Source organism: Choloepus didactylus, chromosome 7 (assembly GCF_015220235.1).
Source record: "Choloepus didactylus isolate mChoDid1 chromosome 7, mChoDid1.pri, whole genome shotgun sequence".
Lineage (NCBI taxonomy): Eukaryota > Metazoa > Chordata > Mammalia > Pilosa > Megalonychidae > Choloepus > Choloepus didactylus.
Genome location: NC_051313.1, coordinates 17,870,969 through 17,887,132, shown reverse-complemented (window position 1 = coordinate 17,887,132; position 16,164 = coordinate 17,870,969). Strand labels below are relative to the sequence as shown.

Here is a 16,164-nt window from a genome sequence, read left to right as displayed (position 1 = left end):
GATCTATAGGTAGAACATACCTCAGATTACCCCAGAATCATGTATCTCTGACATTTGTCAACCATTAAAAGTCATTCAGACATTTTTAGGCAACATAATCTGTTTTGAAAAGATAGTGTAGGGGGCAAGATGGCAGACTGGTGAGCTGTATGTTTTAGTTACTCCTCCAGGAAAGTAGGTAGAAAGCCAGGAACTGCGTGGACTGGACACCACAGAGCAATCTGTCTTTGGGCATACTTCATACAACACTCATGAAAATGTCGAACTGCTGAGATCAGTGAAATCTGTAAGTTTTTGCGGCCAGGGGACCCGCGCCCCTCCCTGCCAGGCTCAGTCCCGTGGGAGGAGGGGCTGTCAGCTCCGGGAAGGAGAAGGGATAACTGCAGTGGCAGCCCTTATCGGAAACTCATTCTACTGATCCAAACTCCAACCATAGATAGACTGAGACCAGACACCAGAGAATCTGAGAGCAGCCAGCCCAGTAGAGAGGAGACAGGCATAGAAAAAAAAAAAACCAACACGAAAAACTCCAAAATAAAAGCAGAGGATTTTCGGAGTTCTGGTGAACACAGAAACGGGAACCGTGGAGCTCAGGCCTTGAGGCGCATATGCAAATCCCGAAGAAAAGCTGATCTCTCTGCCCTGTGGACCTTTCCTTAATGGCCCTAATTGCTTTGTCTCTTAGCATTTCAATAACCCATTAGATCTCTCAGGAGGGCCCTTTTTTTTTTTTTTTTTTTTTTAATCCTTTTTTCTTTTTCTAAAACAATTACTCTAAGAAGCCCAATACAGAAAGCTTCAAAGACTTTCAATTTGGGCACGTCAAGTCAAGAGCAGAACTAAGAGAGCTCTGAGACAAAAGGCAATAATCCAGTGGCTGAGAAAATTCACTAAACACCACAACTTCCCAAGAAAAGGGGGGTGTCCGCTCACAGCCACCATCATGGTGGACAGGAAACACTCCTGCCCATCGCCAGTCCCATAGCCCAGAGCTGCCCCAGACAACCCAATGTGACGGAAGTGCTTCAAATAACAGGCACACACCACAAAACTGGGCGTGGACATTAGCCTTCCCTGCAACCTCGGCTGATTGTCCCAGAGTTGGGAAGGTGGAGCAGTGTGAATTAACAAAGCCCCACTCAGCCATCATTTGAGCAGACTGGGAGCCTCCCTACACAGCCCAGCAGCCCAGAACTGCCCTGGGGGGACGGCACTCACCTGTGACATAGCACAGTCATCCCTCAACAGAGGACCCGGGGTGCACAGCCTGGAAGAGGGGCCCACTTGCAAGTCTCAGGAGCCATACGCCAATACCAAGGACTTGTGGGTCAGTGGCAGAGACAAACTGTGGCAGGACTGAACTGAAGGATTAGACTATTGCAGCAGCTTTAAAACTCTAGGATCACCAGGGAGATTTGATTGTTAGGGCCACCCCGCCTCCCCGACTGCCCAGAAACACGCCCCACATACAGGGCAGGCAACACCAACTACACACGCAAGCTTGGTACACCGATTGGGCCCCACAAGACTCATTCCCCCAGTCACCAAAAAGGCTAAGCAGGGGAGAACTGGCTTGTGGAGAACAGGTGGCTCGTGGACGCCACCTGCTGGTTAGTTAGAGAAAGTGTACTCCACAAAGCTGTAGATCTGATAAATTAGAGATAAGGACTTCAATAGGTCTACAAACCCTAAAAGAACCCTATCAAGTTCAGCAAATGCCACGAGGCCAAAAACACCAGAAAATTATAAAGCATATGAAAAAACCAGACGATATGGATAACCCAAGCCCAAGCACCCAAATCAAAACACCAGAAGAGACACAGCACCTAGAGCAGCTACTCAAAGAACTAAAGATGAACAGTGAGACCATAGTACGGGATATAAAGGAAATCAAGAAGACTCTAAAAGACCATAAAGAAGACATTGCAAGACTAAATAAAAAAATGGATGATCTTATGGAAATTAAAGAAACTGTTGACCAAATTAAAAAGACTCTGGACACTCATAGTACAAGACTAGAGGAAGTTGAACAACGAATCAGTGACCTGGAAGATGACAGAATGGAAAATGAAAGCATAAAAGAAAGAATGGGGAAAAAAAATTGAAAAAATCGAAAGGGACCTCAGGGATATGATAGATAATATGAAACGTCCAAATATAAGACTCATTGGTGTCCCAGAAGGGGAAGAAAAGGGTAAAGGTCTAGGAAGAGTATTCAAAGAAATTCTTGGGGAAAACTTCACAAATCTTCTAAACAACATAAATACACAAATCATAAATGCTCAGCGAACTCCAAATAGAATAAATCCAAATAAACCCACTCCGAGACATATACTGATCACACTGTCAAACACAGAAGAGAAGGAGCAAGTTCTGAAAGCAGCAAGAGAAAAGCAATTCACCACATACAAAGGAAACAGCATAAGACTAAGTAGTGACTACTCAGCAGCCACCATGGAGGCGAGAAAACAGTGGCACGATATATTTAAAATTCTGAGTGAGAAAAATTTCCAGCCAAGAATACTTTATCCAGCAAAGCTCTCCTTCAAATTTGAGGGAGAGCTTAAATTTTTCACAGACAAACAAATGCTGAGAGAATTTGCTAACAAGAGACCTGCCCTACTGGAGATACTAAAGGGAGCCCTACAGACAGAGAAACAAAGACAGGACAGAGAGACTTGGAGAAAGGTTCAGTACTAAAGAGATTCGTTATGGGTACAATAAGGATATTAATAGAGGGAAAAATATGGCAAACATGAACCAAAGGATAAGATGGCCGATTCAAGAAATGCCTTCACGGTTATAACGTTGAATGTAAATGGATTAAACTCCCCAATTAAAAGATATAGATTCGCAGAATGGATCAAAAAAAATGAACCATCAATATGTTGCATACAAGAGACTCATCTTAGACACAGGGACACAAAGAAACTGAAAGTGAAAGAATGGAAAAAAATATTTCATGCAAGCTACAGCCAAAAGAAAGCAGGTGTAGCAATATTAATCTCAGATAAAATAGACTTCAAATGCAGGGATGTTTTGAGAGACAAAGAAGGCCACTACATACTAATAAAAGGGGCAATTCAACAAGAAGAAATAACAATCGTAAATGTCTATGCACCCAATCAAGGTGCCACAAAATACATGAGAGAAACACTGGCAAAACTAAAGGAAGCAATTGATGTTTCCACAATAATTGTGGGAGACTTCAACACATCACTCTCTCCTATAGATAGATCAACCAGACAGAAGACCAATAAGGAAACTGAAAACCTAAACAATCTGATAAATGAATTAGATTTAACAGACATATACAGGACATTACATCCCAAATCACCAGGATACACATACTTTTCTAGTGCTCACGGAACTTTCTCCAGAATAGATCATATGCTGGGACATAAAACAAGCCTCAATAAATTTAAAAAGATTGAAATTATTCAAAGCACATTCTCTGACCACAATGGAATACAATTAGAAGTCAATAACCATCAGAGACTTAGAAAATTCACAAATACCTGGAGGTTAAACAACACACTGCTAAACAATCAGTGGGTTAAAGAAGAAATAGCAAGAGAAATTGCTAAATATATAGAGACGAATGAAAATGAGAACACAACATACCAAAATCTATGGGATGGAGCAAAAGCAGTGCTAAGGGGGAAATTTATAGCACTAAACGCATATATTAAAAAGGAAGAAAGAGCCAAAATCAAAGAACTAATGGATCAACTGAAGAAGCTAGAAAATGAAGAGCAAACCAATCCTAAACCAAGTAGAAGAAAAGAAATAACAAGGATTAAAGCAGAAATAAATGACATAGAGAACAAAAAAACAGTAGAGAGGATAAATATCACCAAAAGTTGGTTCTTTCAGAAGATCAACAAGATTGACAAGCCCCTAGCTAGACTGACAAAATCAAAAAGAGAGAAGACCCATATAAACAAAATAATGAATGAAAAAGGTGACATAACTGCAGATCCTGAAGAAATTAAAAAAATTATAAGAGGATATTATGAACAACTGTATGGCAACAAACTGGACAATGTAGAAGAAATGGACAATTTCCTGGAAACATATGAACAACCTAGACTGACCAGAGAAGAAATAGAAGACCTCAGCCAACCCATCACAAGCAAAGAGATCCAATCAGTCATCAAAAATCTTCCCACAAATAAATGCCCAGGGCCAGATGGCTTCACAGGGGAATTCTACCAAACTTTCCGGAAAGAACTGACACCAATCTTACTCAAACTCTTTCAAAACATTGAAGAAAATGGAACACTACCTAACTCATTTTATGAAGCTAACATCAATCTAATACCAAAACCAGGCAAAGATGCTACAAAAAAGGAAAACTACCGGCCAATCTCCCTAATGAATATAGATGCAAAAATCCTCAACAAAATACTTGCAAATCGAATCCAAAGACACATTAAAAAAATCATACACCATGACCAAGTGGGGTTCATTCCAGGCATGCAAGGATGGTTCAACATAAGAAAAACAATCAATGTATTACAACACATTAAAAACTCGAAAGGGAAAAATCAATTGATCATCTCAATAGATGCTGAAAAAGCATTTGACAAAATCCAACATCCCTTTTTGATAAAAACACTTCAAAAGGTAGGAATTGAAGGAAAATTCCTCAACATGATAAAGAGCATATATGAAAAACCCACAGCCAGCATAGTACTCAATGGTGAGAGACTGAAAGCCTTCCCTCTAAGATCAGGAACAAGACAAGGATGCCCGCTGTCACCACTGTTATTCAACATTGTGCTGGAAGTGCTAGCCAGGGCAATCCGGCAAGACAAAGAAACAAAAGGCATCCAAATTGGAAAAGAAGAAGTAAAACTGTCATTGTTTGCAGATGATATGATCTTATATCTAGAAAACCCTGAGAAATCGACGATACAGCTACTAGAGCTAATAAACAAATTTAGCAAAGTAGCGGGATACAAGATTAATGCACATAAGTCAGTAATGTTTCTATATGCTAGAAATGAACAAACTGAAGAGACACTCAAGAAAAAGATACCATTTTCAATAGCAACTAAAAAAATCAAGTACCTAGGAATAAACTTAACCAAAGATGTAAAAGACCTATACAAAGAAAACTACATAACTCTACTAAAAGAAATAGAAGGGGACCTTAAAAGATGGAAAAATATTCCATGTTCATGGATAGGAAGGCTAAATGTCATTAAGATGTCAATTCTACCCAAACTCATCTACAGATTCAATGCAATCCCAATCAAAATTCCAACAACCTACTTTGCAGACTTGGAAAAGCTAGTTATCAAATTTATTTGGAAAGGGAAGATGCCTCGAATTGCTAAAGACACTCTAAAAAAGAAAAACGAAGTGGGAGGACTTACACTCCCTGACTTTGAAGCTTATTATAAAGCCACAGTTGCCAAAACAGCATGGTACTGGCACAAAGATAGACATATAGATCAATGGAATCGAGTTGAGAATTCAGAGATAGACCCTCAGATCTATGGCCGACTGATCTTTGATAAGGCCCCCAAAGTCACTGAACTGAGTCATAATGGTCTTTTCAACAAATGGGGCTGGGAGAGTTGGATATCCATATCCAAAAGAATGAAAGAGGACCCCTACCTCACACCCTACACAAAAATTAACTCAAAATGGACCAAAGATCTCAATATAAAAGAAAGTACCATAAAACTCCTAGAAGATAATGTAGGAAAACATCTTCTAGACCTTGTATTAGGTGGCCACTTCCTAGACTTTACACCCAAAGCACAAGCAACAAAAGAGAAAATAGATAAATGGGAACTCCTCAAGCTTAGAAGTTTCTGCACCTCAAAGGAATTTCTCAAAAAGGTAAAGAGGCAGCCAACTCAATGGGAAAAATTTTTGGAAACCATGTATCTGACAAAAGACTGATATCTTGCATATACAAAGAAATCCTACAACTCAATGACAATAGTACAGACAGCCCAATTATAAAATGAGCAAAAGATATGAAAAGACAGTTCTCTGAAGAGGAAATACAAATGGCCAAGAAACACATGAAAAAATGTTCAGCTTCACTAGCTATTAGAGAGATGCAAATTAAAACCACAATGAGATACCATCTAACACCGGTTAGAATGGCTGCCATTAAACAAACAGGAAACTACAAATGCTGGAGGGGATGTGGAGAAATTGGAACTCTTATTCATTGTTTGTGGGACTGTATAATGGTTCAGCCACTCTGGAAGTCAGTCTGGCAGTTCCTTAGAAAACTAGATATAGAGCTACCATTCGATCCAGCGATTGCACTTCTCGGTATATACCCGGAAGATCGGAAAGCAGTGACACGAACAGATATCTGCACGCCAATGTTCATAGCAGCATTATTCACAGTTGCCAAGAGATGGAAACAACCCAAATGTCCTTCAACAGATGAGTGGATAAATAAAATGTGGTATATACACACGATGGAATACTACACGGCAGTAAGAAGGAACAATCTCGTGAAACATATGACAACATGGATGAACCTTGAAGACATAATGCTGAGCGAAATAAGCCAGGCACAAAAAGAGAAATATTATATGCTACCACTAATGTGAACTTTGAAAAATGTAAAACAAATGGTATACAACGTAGAATGTAGGGGAACTAGCAGTAGAGAGCAGTTAAGGAAGGGGGAACAATAATCCAAGAAGAACAGATAAGCTATTTAACGTTCTGGGGATGCCCAGAAATGACTATGGTCTGTTAAATTCTGATGGATATAGTAGGAACAAGTTCACAGAAATGTTGCTATATTATGTAACTTTCTTGGGGTAAAGTAGGAACATGTTGGAAGTTAAGCAGTTATCTTAGGTTAGTTGTCTTTTTCTTACTCCCTTGTTATGGTCTCTTTGAAATGTTCTTTTATTGTATGCTTGTTTTCTTTTTAACTTTTTTTTCATACAGTTGATTTAAAAAAGAAGGGAAAGTTAAAAAAAAAAAAAAGGAAAGAAAAACAAGGGAAAAAAAAAAGATGTAGTGCCCCCTTGAGGAGCCTGTGGAGAGTGCAGGGGTATTCGCCTAACCCACCTCCATGGTTGCTAACATGACCACAGACATAGGGGACTGGTGGTTTGATGGGTTGAGCCCTCTACCATAAGTTTTACCCTTGGGAAGACGGTTGCTGCAAAGGAGAGGTTAGGCCTCCCTATATTTGTGCCTAAGAGTGTCCTGCTGAATGCCTCTTTGTTGCTCAGATGTGTCCCTCTCTCTCTGGCTAAGCCAACTTGAAAGGTGAAATCACTGCCCTCCCCACTATGTGGGATCAGACACCCAGGGGAGTGAATCTCCCTGGCAATGTAGAATATGACTCCCGGGGAGGAATGTAGACCCAGCATCGTGGGACGGAGAACATCTTCTTGACCAAAAGGGGGATGTGAAAGGAAATGAAATAAGCTTCAGTGGCAGAGAGATTCCAAAAGGAGCCGAGAGGTCACTCTGGAGGGCACTCTTACACACACTTTAGACAACCCTTTTTAGGTTCTAAAGAATTGGGGTAGCTGGTGGTGGATACCTGAAACTATCAAACTACAACCCAGAACCCATGAATCTCGAAGACAGTTGTATAAAAATGTAGCTGATGAGGGGTGACAATGGGATTGGGAAAGCCATAAGGACCACACTCCACTTTGTCTAGTTTATGGATGGATGAGTAGAAAAATAGGGGAAGGAAACAAACAGACAAAGGTACCCAGTGTTCTTTTTTACTTCAATTGCTCTTTTTCACTCTAATTATTATTCTTGTTATTTTTGTGTGTGTGCTAATGAAGGTGTCAGGGATTGATTTAGGTGATGAATGTGCAACTATGTAATGGTACTGTAAACAATCGAAAGTACGATTTGTTTTGTATGACTGCGTGGTATGTGACTATATCTCAATAAAATGATGATTAAAAAAATAAAAAATAAAAAAAAAAAAAAGATAGTGTATGACCTTTTCAAGGATTAGTGAGAACTAGACCTAGAAATCACCCCTGGTCAGTTCTGCATCCTGCAATACAGAATTGAATGGAGTTGAGTAGAATGGAAGTCCTGTTGTTCCGGTTTGCTAAGGCTGCCGGAATGCAAAACACTAGAAATGGATTGACTTTTTTAAAAGGGGTTTATTTGGTTACACGGTTACAGTCTTAAGGCCATAAAGTTGTCCAAGATAACACATCAGCAATTGGGTACCTGCACTGGAGGATGGCAAATGGTGTCCAGAAAACCTGTGTTAGCTGGGAAGGCACGTGGCTGGCGTCTGCTCCAGAGTTCTGGTTTCAAAATGGCTTTCTCCCAGGATGTTCCTCTCTAGACTGCAGCTTCTCAAAAATGTCATTCTTAGTCGATCCTGGGGCATTTGTCCTCTCGTAGCTTCTCCGCAGCAAAAGTCTGCTTTCAAAGGTCGTCTCCAGAATGCTTCTGTAAGCTGCAGCTCCTCTCTCAGCTCCTGTACATTTTTCAAAGTGTCCCTCTTGGCTGTAGCAAGCTCACTCCTTCTGTCTGAGGTTATATAGTGCTCTAGTAAACTAGTCAAGGCCCATGCTGAATGGGCGGGGCCACACCTCCATGGAAATTCTCCAGTCAGAATTATCACCTACAGTTGAGTGGGTTGCGTCTCCATGGAGACACTCAAAGAATTACAGTCTAATCAACACTGATGCGTCTGCCCACGGAAGATTGCATCAATGGCATTTTGGGGGACATAATACATCCAAACTATCATAGCCGTGAAGGGACAAAGTTGGAAACCCAGCAGGCCAGGCCAGAAAACAGTTGGACGATACACCTCTGGTAAAGTTTGATTTCAGGGAACTTCAAAAAATAGAGAAAACTCCTTTCAAAAGTAGTTTTTCATGCAGGTGGATAGTTTGAGAGGAGGGTCTCAAACTGTCTTCCAGAACAAAGGCCGTGTTTCCTGAAATAGCACATTGTCCATCACACCTGCTCTTCCTTACCCTTGGCACTGAGCCAGCTACTTGAGCCAGTCTGTTTGCATTTATTTCAGTCCACATCATATGTTTAAAAAAAACCTGGAGTCGTTTTTCTTTATAATTCAAGGACGCAAATACAAAATTCACTTAAATGAAGTTGTTTCTTTATGATTTCGGATTGGAAACATACCATGATTAGGTTTCCAAGGAGCTGGCATTTTCAGTGGCTGTTAAACATTACAGTTGCCCCATTTGTCAGAAAAATAATACCAGGTTCTAGGAAATCATCACAGAAGGATCAGAAAAAGAGAGGAAAGTCTTAAAATGAAGGGAACAAAATTGGGTATTCATTAGAATTCGGTAATGTGTGTTTAAGTCTATTTATGACATTAGGTTCAAAGACACACAAAAGCTACCACAAATATAGGATTTTTTTGTTAGTTATTTCTTTAGGATATCTTGATTATTTTTCTAAAGAATAAGGTAAAGCTTTAAAAATATACTGTGGATAATACAGCTTTAGCAGGTAAAAAATAAAATAGAATGAAGCTACAGTGATGGTGTGAACGGTTCGATTATATAATACAAATGGTTATATGATAACTGACATCTGTTGTGGGACAAGAGCAGTCTGAGTACAAATTATAAAGTGGGCCCTATAATTTTCCTCTATTGTGGAATCAGAAATCTTAAATTTCATATAGGCCCATCTCATGAAAGATTTACCAATACCATATTTCACATAATTGCTAAACTCTTAGGATTATCTGAGATTAAGGGAATGTTTTTAAGTTACCCCATATTTGTGTTAAACAAAAATGTCTGAAACTCTGGGAAACTTAAAAAGAAGAGAAATTGATACTGGTTAATACTACTTGGCACGTAATAGTTACTCAGTAAAATATGATGAGAACCTAAAGCCAGTTTTGTGAGAATGATTGAATGAAATGTAGAAAGAGGAACCATGGTGGCTTTTTAAAAAATATGTGAAGAATTGAAATAGTTCATGGATCAGATACTGTCATTTTTCTGCATGAGCTCAGTAGGGTAAAACTATTTTGAAACCAGTGTGTGTGGGCTCCAGTTAAGGTAGATTTTGACTCAGCATTGTGACTTTCTAACATTCAGAGCAATTCAAAATGTAGATTAGGTGAGTTTGTGACGAGTTATTAGAGAACCACAACTAAACACTGGGAAATAAATTTTAAAGAGCTATACCACTTATAATAGCATCAGAAAACATCAGATACTTAGAAATAAATTTTTTAAAAGATGTGCAAGACCTGTACATGAAAATTGCAAAACATTAATGAGCAATATTAGAGAAGACCCACATAAATGGAAGGATATACCTTGTTCACGGGTTGGAAGACTCAATATTGGAAAGATGTCCTTTCTCACCAAATTGATCTGTAATCAGTGGCAATCCCAGCCTGAGTCCTAGCATTTTTTAAAATAAGCTGATTCTAAAATGTATATGGAAATGCAAAAGGATGAGGATGGTCAAGGCAGTCTTGAAGAACAAAGCTGGAGTACCAGGTCACAGACAATCAGTACCCTTGTACAGCTAACTCTAATTAAAGCCTGTGCATCGGTGCAAACAGACCAGTGGAACAGAAGAGAGAATCTGCGAACACATCACATTTGTATTTTTATAAAAATACAGTTTAATGATAAAGCTCTCACTGCAGTACAGTAGAAAATTGTAGAGGAAAGCAAGACCTTGGAGTAAGCAAAGATTTCTTCAGTAAATATACTGTTCCAGTTTGCTAATGCTGCCGGAATGCAAAACACCAGAAAAGGATTGGTTTTTATAAAGGGGGTTTATTTGGTTACACATTTACAGTCTTAAAGCCATAAAGTGTCCATCAACAAAGGGTACCTTCACTGGAGAATGGCCAGTGGTGTCTGGAAAACTTCTGTTAGCTGGGAAGGCGCGTGGCTGGCATCTGCTCCAAGTCCTGGTTTCAAAATGGCTTTCTCCCAGGATGTTCCTCTCTAGGCTGCAGTTCCTCAAAAATGTCACTCTTAATTGTTCTTGGGGTGTTTGTCCTCTCTTGGCTTCTCCAGAGCAAGACTGTCTTCAAACTCTCATCTGCAGCTACTCTCTCAGCTTCTGTGCATTCTTTAAAGTGTCCCTCATGGCGGTAGCAAGTTCGCTCCTTCTATCTGAGCTTATATAGTGCTCCAGTAAACTAATCAAGGCCCATGCTGAATGGGTGGGGCCACACCTCCACGGAAACTATCCAGTCAGAGGCATCACCCACAGTTGGGTGGGGCACATCTCCATGTAAACACTCAAAGAATTACAATCTAATCAACACTGACACATCTGCCCACACAAGATTACATCAAAGATAATGGCGTTTTGGGGGACATAATATATTCAAACTGGCTCATATACATAAGGGAAAAGTTAGTAAGTTGTACTTTATTACAATTAAGAACTTCTGTTTATAAAAAGACTCTTACAGTAAGAGAGTAAAAAAGAAGACCCTGAGTGGGAGCAGGTGTTTGTAATACATATTTCCAACAAAGGATTCCTCCCCAGAATATGTACAAAACAGCTTCTACAAATCAGTAAGGAAAAGACAAGACAGCAAGACAATGCAATGAAAAAATGGGTTAAAGCTGTTTCTACCCTAGAAAAAATGTTCTTAAATTTAGTCCATTCCTGTGAGTGTGGACCCATTGTAAGTAGGATCTTGTGATGAGGTTACTTCAGTTAAAGTGTGACCCACCTCATTCAGGGTGGATCTTAATCCTCTGACTGGAGTTCTTTCTAAATGCCATGAATACAGAGAGGGAGAGAGAGAGAAAGCCATGGAAGCAAGAAGCTGAAGGCAGCAGAACCTGGGAGAGGAGGAAGAAGCCAGCAGACACACCATGTGCCTTCCATGTGGCAGAGGAGCAAAGGATCGCCGGCCGCTAGTCTATGGGAAGAAAGCATTATCTTGATGATGCCTTGAGTTCGATTTTCTCAGCCTCAAAACTGTTAGCCAAATAAATTCCCGTTGTTCGAGCTGAACCATTTGAGCAGCCTAGGAAACTAACACAATGGCCATAAAACATGAATAAACATTTCATAAAATTCCATATGGCCAATAGACATAGGAAAAGGTTTTCAACTTCATTTGTTATGAGACAATTAAACCACACTGTGCTCCTACTGTGTACCTGCGAGTATGGTTAAAATGAACAACACAGACAATACTAAGTGTTGGTGAGGGTGTGGAACAGTTGTAACTCTCATAGGCTGTTGGTGGGTAGTATATATATTGTACAACCATTTTGGGAAACTGGCAGATTTTGCTGAAGCCAAATATCTATTTTAAACTATAACCTTAAAGTTTTACTCTTAAGTATAAATGCAACAGAAATACAGAATATGTTCATTAAAATTGTGTACAAGAATAATCATAGCAATACATAGCAGTAGTCATGTTGGTAGTAGCCAAAACTTAAAAACAACTCAAAGGTCCATCAGCATCAAATGAATGAATTAATGGTGGGCTAGGCACAATATGGAACACCAGACAACAAAGAACAGGTGAACTACAGCTACACACAACAGTGTGGATGAATCTCACAAACACAGTGTTTTTTGTAGGTTTGTGTTGTTGTTGTTTTGTTTTCCTCATAAATATGATGAGAGAAAAGAATCTGGACACAAAAGATTCCATTTAAATACAGTTCACAAGCAGGTTAAACAAATCTATGGTGTGAGAAGTCAGGGAACCGTCTTCCCTTGATGGGTTGGGTGTGCCTGGAACTGGGCACAAACTGGGCAGTTCTGGGTGTGCTGGCCACGGTCTGTTTCCTGATCAGGGTGTTAGTTACGTGGATGTGTCCAGTTTGAGTAAATTCTTTGAGCTGTATACTTAATGATTTGTATGATTTGTATACTTTTCTGTAAATCTTTTTCTTCAATTATAAGGAGTTGACTTGAAAAAAATCCTTAAAGGTCTGAAAACCTGAACGAGGTCACTATTTGGCAAGGAGGTTGTGGTGGAATTGAAGTAACATGGTAGCCGGGCCGGTGTGTGAGGGGAGAATAAATGAAGTCTAGTGCCTTTCTCCTGAGGTGCTTTGAGGAAGTAGTTTCCACAGAAGATTTCTGTTCTGCAAGTCATAAGAGGATAATTACTGACAGACTCCTAAATCCAGAGCCTATGGACATGAATCATTTGCTAGAGAATGGCTATTGTAAGAGAGCAGCAATACAACTAGCCTTGGATTGGTAGATCCAACAAATAGAGAGCTGTGGTTTTCATTTTGAGCTGCATAAATGAAGAATGACCAAAGCATTTGCCTTACTGGTAGTTTATTTTCAGTGAAAAAATTTCATATGCCCTTCTTTCAAAAAAACGGTTAAGTTGCTATTAAAAGTCAATACAATTAGCGAATAGAAATTGAAAGAACAGGGGCTGGGATGAAAGGAGAGAGCAAGTACAGTGACTAAAATGGTAAACACAGTTACTGGACTGGAGTATACAGCTGGCTCTGAGCTTTCTGATTTCCAAAGCGGAAATGGAAACCAGTCCACTTTCTTAGGGCAAGAGGTTTTTCTCCTCGCTACTAAAACTCTGATGCAAATTTCTTCTCTGAAGCATTAGGACATCATGAAACAGGCCTACAACACTGGCTGCTGTAGCAAACATGTGAGTTGGATTTGCAGCCTGTTTTTTCTAGTCATCTTCAGTAAAGCCAGAGGACTGAGTAGTTAGTGACTATAATGCTAAAGGAGTCCGTGCTGTACTTACCCCCACCCCCAGTCTCCTCATCTGGAAGGAAGCATGGCATTCGAGGCTTTATTGAGTGATTGCCCATTTGTTTCAATTGACCAGGTACCCGGGAAGAACCTGCCGTCCAGCAGGCACAGCGCCGGTCGGCCGTCTTTCTGTCCTTCAAGTCCCCGATTCCATGTCTGCCCTTGCGCTGGGAGCAGCAGAGCAAACTTCTCCCAACTGTAGCTGGAATCCCTGCCAGTAAAGTTTCCAAATGGAGTACTGACGAGGTATGTTTTATTTTGTCGGGGAGCAGATGTGGGAATACTGAGTTAAGGAATGGACACCGTGAACGTGTTTTGAGTTTGGTCTTCTGTCCTGAAATAGACGAGAGTATTCAGAGAGAAGCTGCTAAAACATGTGGGTTAAATATTTTAAACCTGTGGCATTCAGAGACTGGATTTCTTCTTAACTGGGAATTTTGGTATTGTTTTTGGCAGGTGTCAGAATTCATACAGAGTCTCCCTGGGTGTGAAGAACATGGAAAGGTGTTTAAAGATGAAGTAAGTGTTCTGTTAAATTGCACCGTGTTCCTAATGGGATCAAAGCCTTAAAATGCAGTGAACAGTGAAATGTGTTGAAGTGTTCGCAGAGGTGGGAGGAGATGGGTTATGTGGAAATTGACAAATTGATATTTAGCTGTCTAACAAGCAGCATGAATCAGTTATATAAAAATGTCTTTGAATAAGAAGTGAAGCTAAGGAAATGCTTGTAAGCACCATTTTATGGTGCTCTGCAGCAGCAGGACTAAACTCATTATATTTAAAAAAAAAAAAACGAAGAAAAAACTTAACAGCATGCATTTATATAGTTTATAGCACAGAAAGAAACCAAGGCAATAAACAAGCAGCATTTTATTTTTTTTAATAAAGTGAAATAGTTTTCTTTTTTTTCACCCACCATTTTAGCAACACCAAAATCTCCATTTGGCACTTATAATAAATAGTATTACTGTGATTGCTAAAACAGTCCCTTAGACCTTGCATATCTTTCAGTAATGTTCATAATAACTGATATTTGTTACAGTCTGCTTTTGGAAGATTATTTTATGGGTTGTTTTCAGCTAGTTCTCCGGAGCTTCTAAATAAGGGATGGTTAATAATGATGTCCCCTCTGTTGAGCATTAGAGTAAAAAGGAATGTGAGTTCTAACTCACTAGACATAATGGGATCAAGAGGCAGTGGGAGAAGCTCCCCTAGGCCTTCAGAATAAGGCACTTGCCTGCCACCATCACGCAGGGCAGTCAGGTAGGGCTGTGAACTTGGCCGTGTGGAATGCTGCTGGAAGGCAGAAGTTGACTCATCTCAGAAGGGTTTTCCCAACGTCTGCTGTCCACAGTGATGCACATGTGCGCCTTGTCTGCCCTGTGTTCCAGCTGTGACTGTTAAGAACAGCAGACTGTCGATTATGAGCACGGCACGAGGATAGGGTCAGCTAAGAGTCCAGCCACAGGTAGTTGGCATCCTCATGCTATTAGATTTCACTTAGACATCTGCCTGGGAAAATGCACTTTACTCTGCGAGCATCCTCTTTCTGATTTAAGTTCTTATTTCAGAAATGTTGACCTTCTTTCTAGTTGATCTTTGACAATTATTCAGATTTTGAGTTTTCTTGCCCTAACTTCTAAATCTCGAGTGTCTTTGTGTACCACTCAGGTAATTTTCTATCCCTGAACAGGCTGTTAGATAGTCAAAGGGTGCCGGTGCTCTTTTCTTTGAAATATGTGTCATCATTACCTTTGTAAAATGATAAAACATTTTTGAAAATAAATTAACATTACATCTGTTTTAGTTTCCTTGGCTGCTCAAGCGAGTACCATGCAGTGGTTCAGCTTAAACAGTGGGAATTTATTTGCTCATGGCTTTGAGGCTAAGAGAAAGTCCAAATCAAGGGGTCATCAAGGCGATGCTTTCTTCCTAAAGACTGGCTTTCTGGGGCTGGCTGCTGGTGAGCCTTGTTCCTTTGCTTTTCTGTCACATGGCAATGCACATGGCGGCCTCCTGGCCTCTCTGGTCTCTTCCAGATTCCATTGATTTCAGCTTCTGGCTGCTCCTTCTATGGCTTTCTTGCTCACTGTCAGAATTTCACTCTGCTTATAAAGGACTCCAGTAATAGGATTAAGACCCATCCTTAACTGAGATAACCTCATCAAAAAGACCTACTCACAATGGATTCACATCCACAGGGATGGATACAGCTCCAAACCACCACATCTATTCTATAAATTATATTTTTGGTTTTGTCAATACTTAGAGAATCCATATAGTTTCACTCTGTTATTTAGTTTAAGTAAATAAGATTCAAGTTCAAATTCAAAATTATGTTATTTCTTTGAATATATATATGTTTTTTAATTCGTGGCCTATTATTTTTGGAGATACTTCTCAAACACCAAATATCCTCAAAGCTAGGTCCTTCCTTTGAGGGGTGAA

General features: G+C 39.9%; 1 protein-coding gene across 4 annotated transcripts in view; it reads left to right on the top strand.

Moving 5' to 3' along the window:
• L3MBTL3 (L3MBTL histone methyl-lysine binding protein 3) overlaps positions 1-16,164 on the top strand; it is a 135,557-nt gene that overhangs the window by 115,830 nt on the left and 3,563 nt on the right. For all 4 annotated transcript variants that reach the window (XM_037844221.1, XM_037844218.1, XM_037844220.1 and 1 more), the window contains 2 exons: positions 13,793-13,962; positions 14,173-14,235. In XM_037844221.1, coding sequence (XP_037700149.1) covers positions 13,793-13,962; positions 14,173-14,235 — 233 coding nt within the window. The remainder of the gene's footprint in view (positions 1-13,792; positions 13,963-14,172; positions 14,236-16,164) is intronic.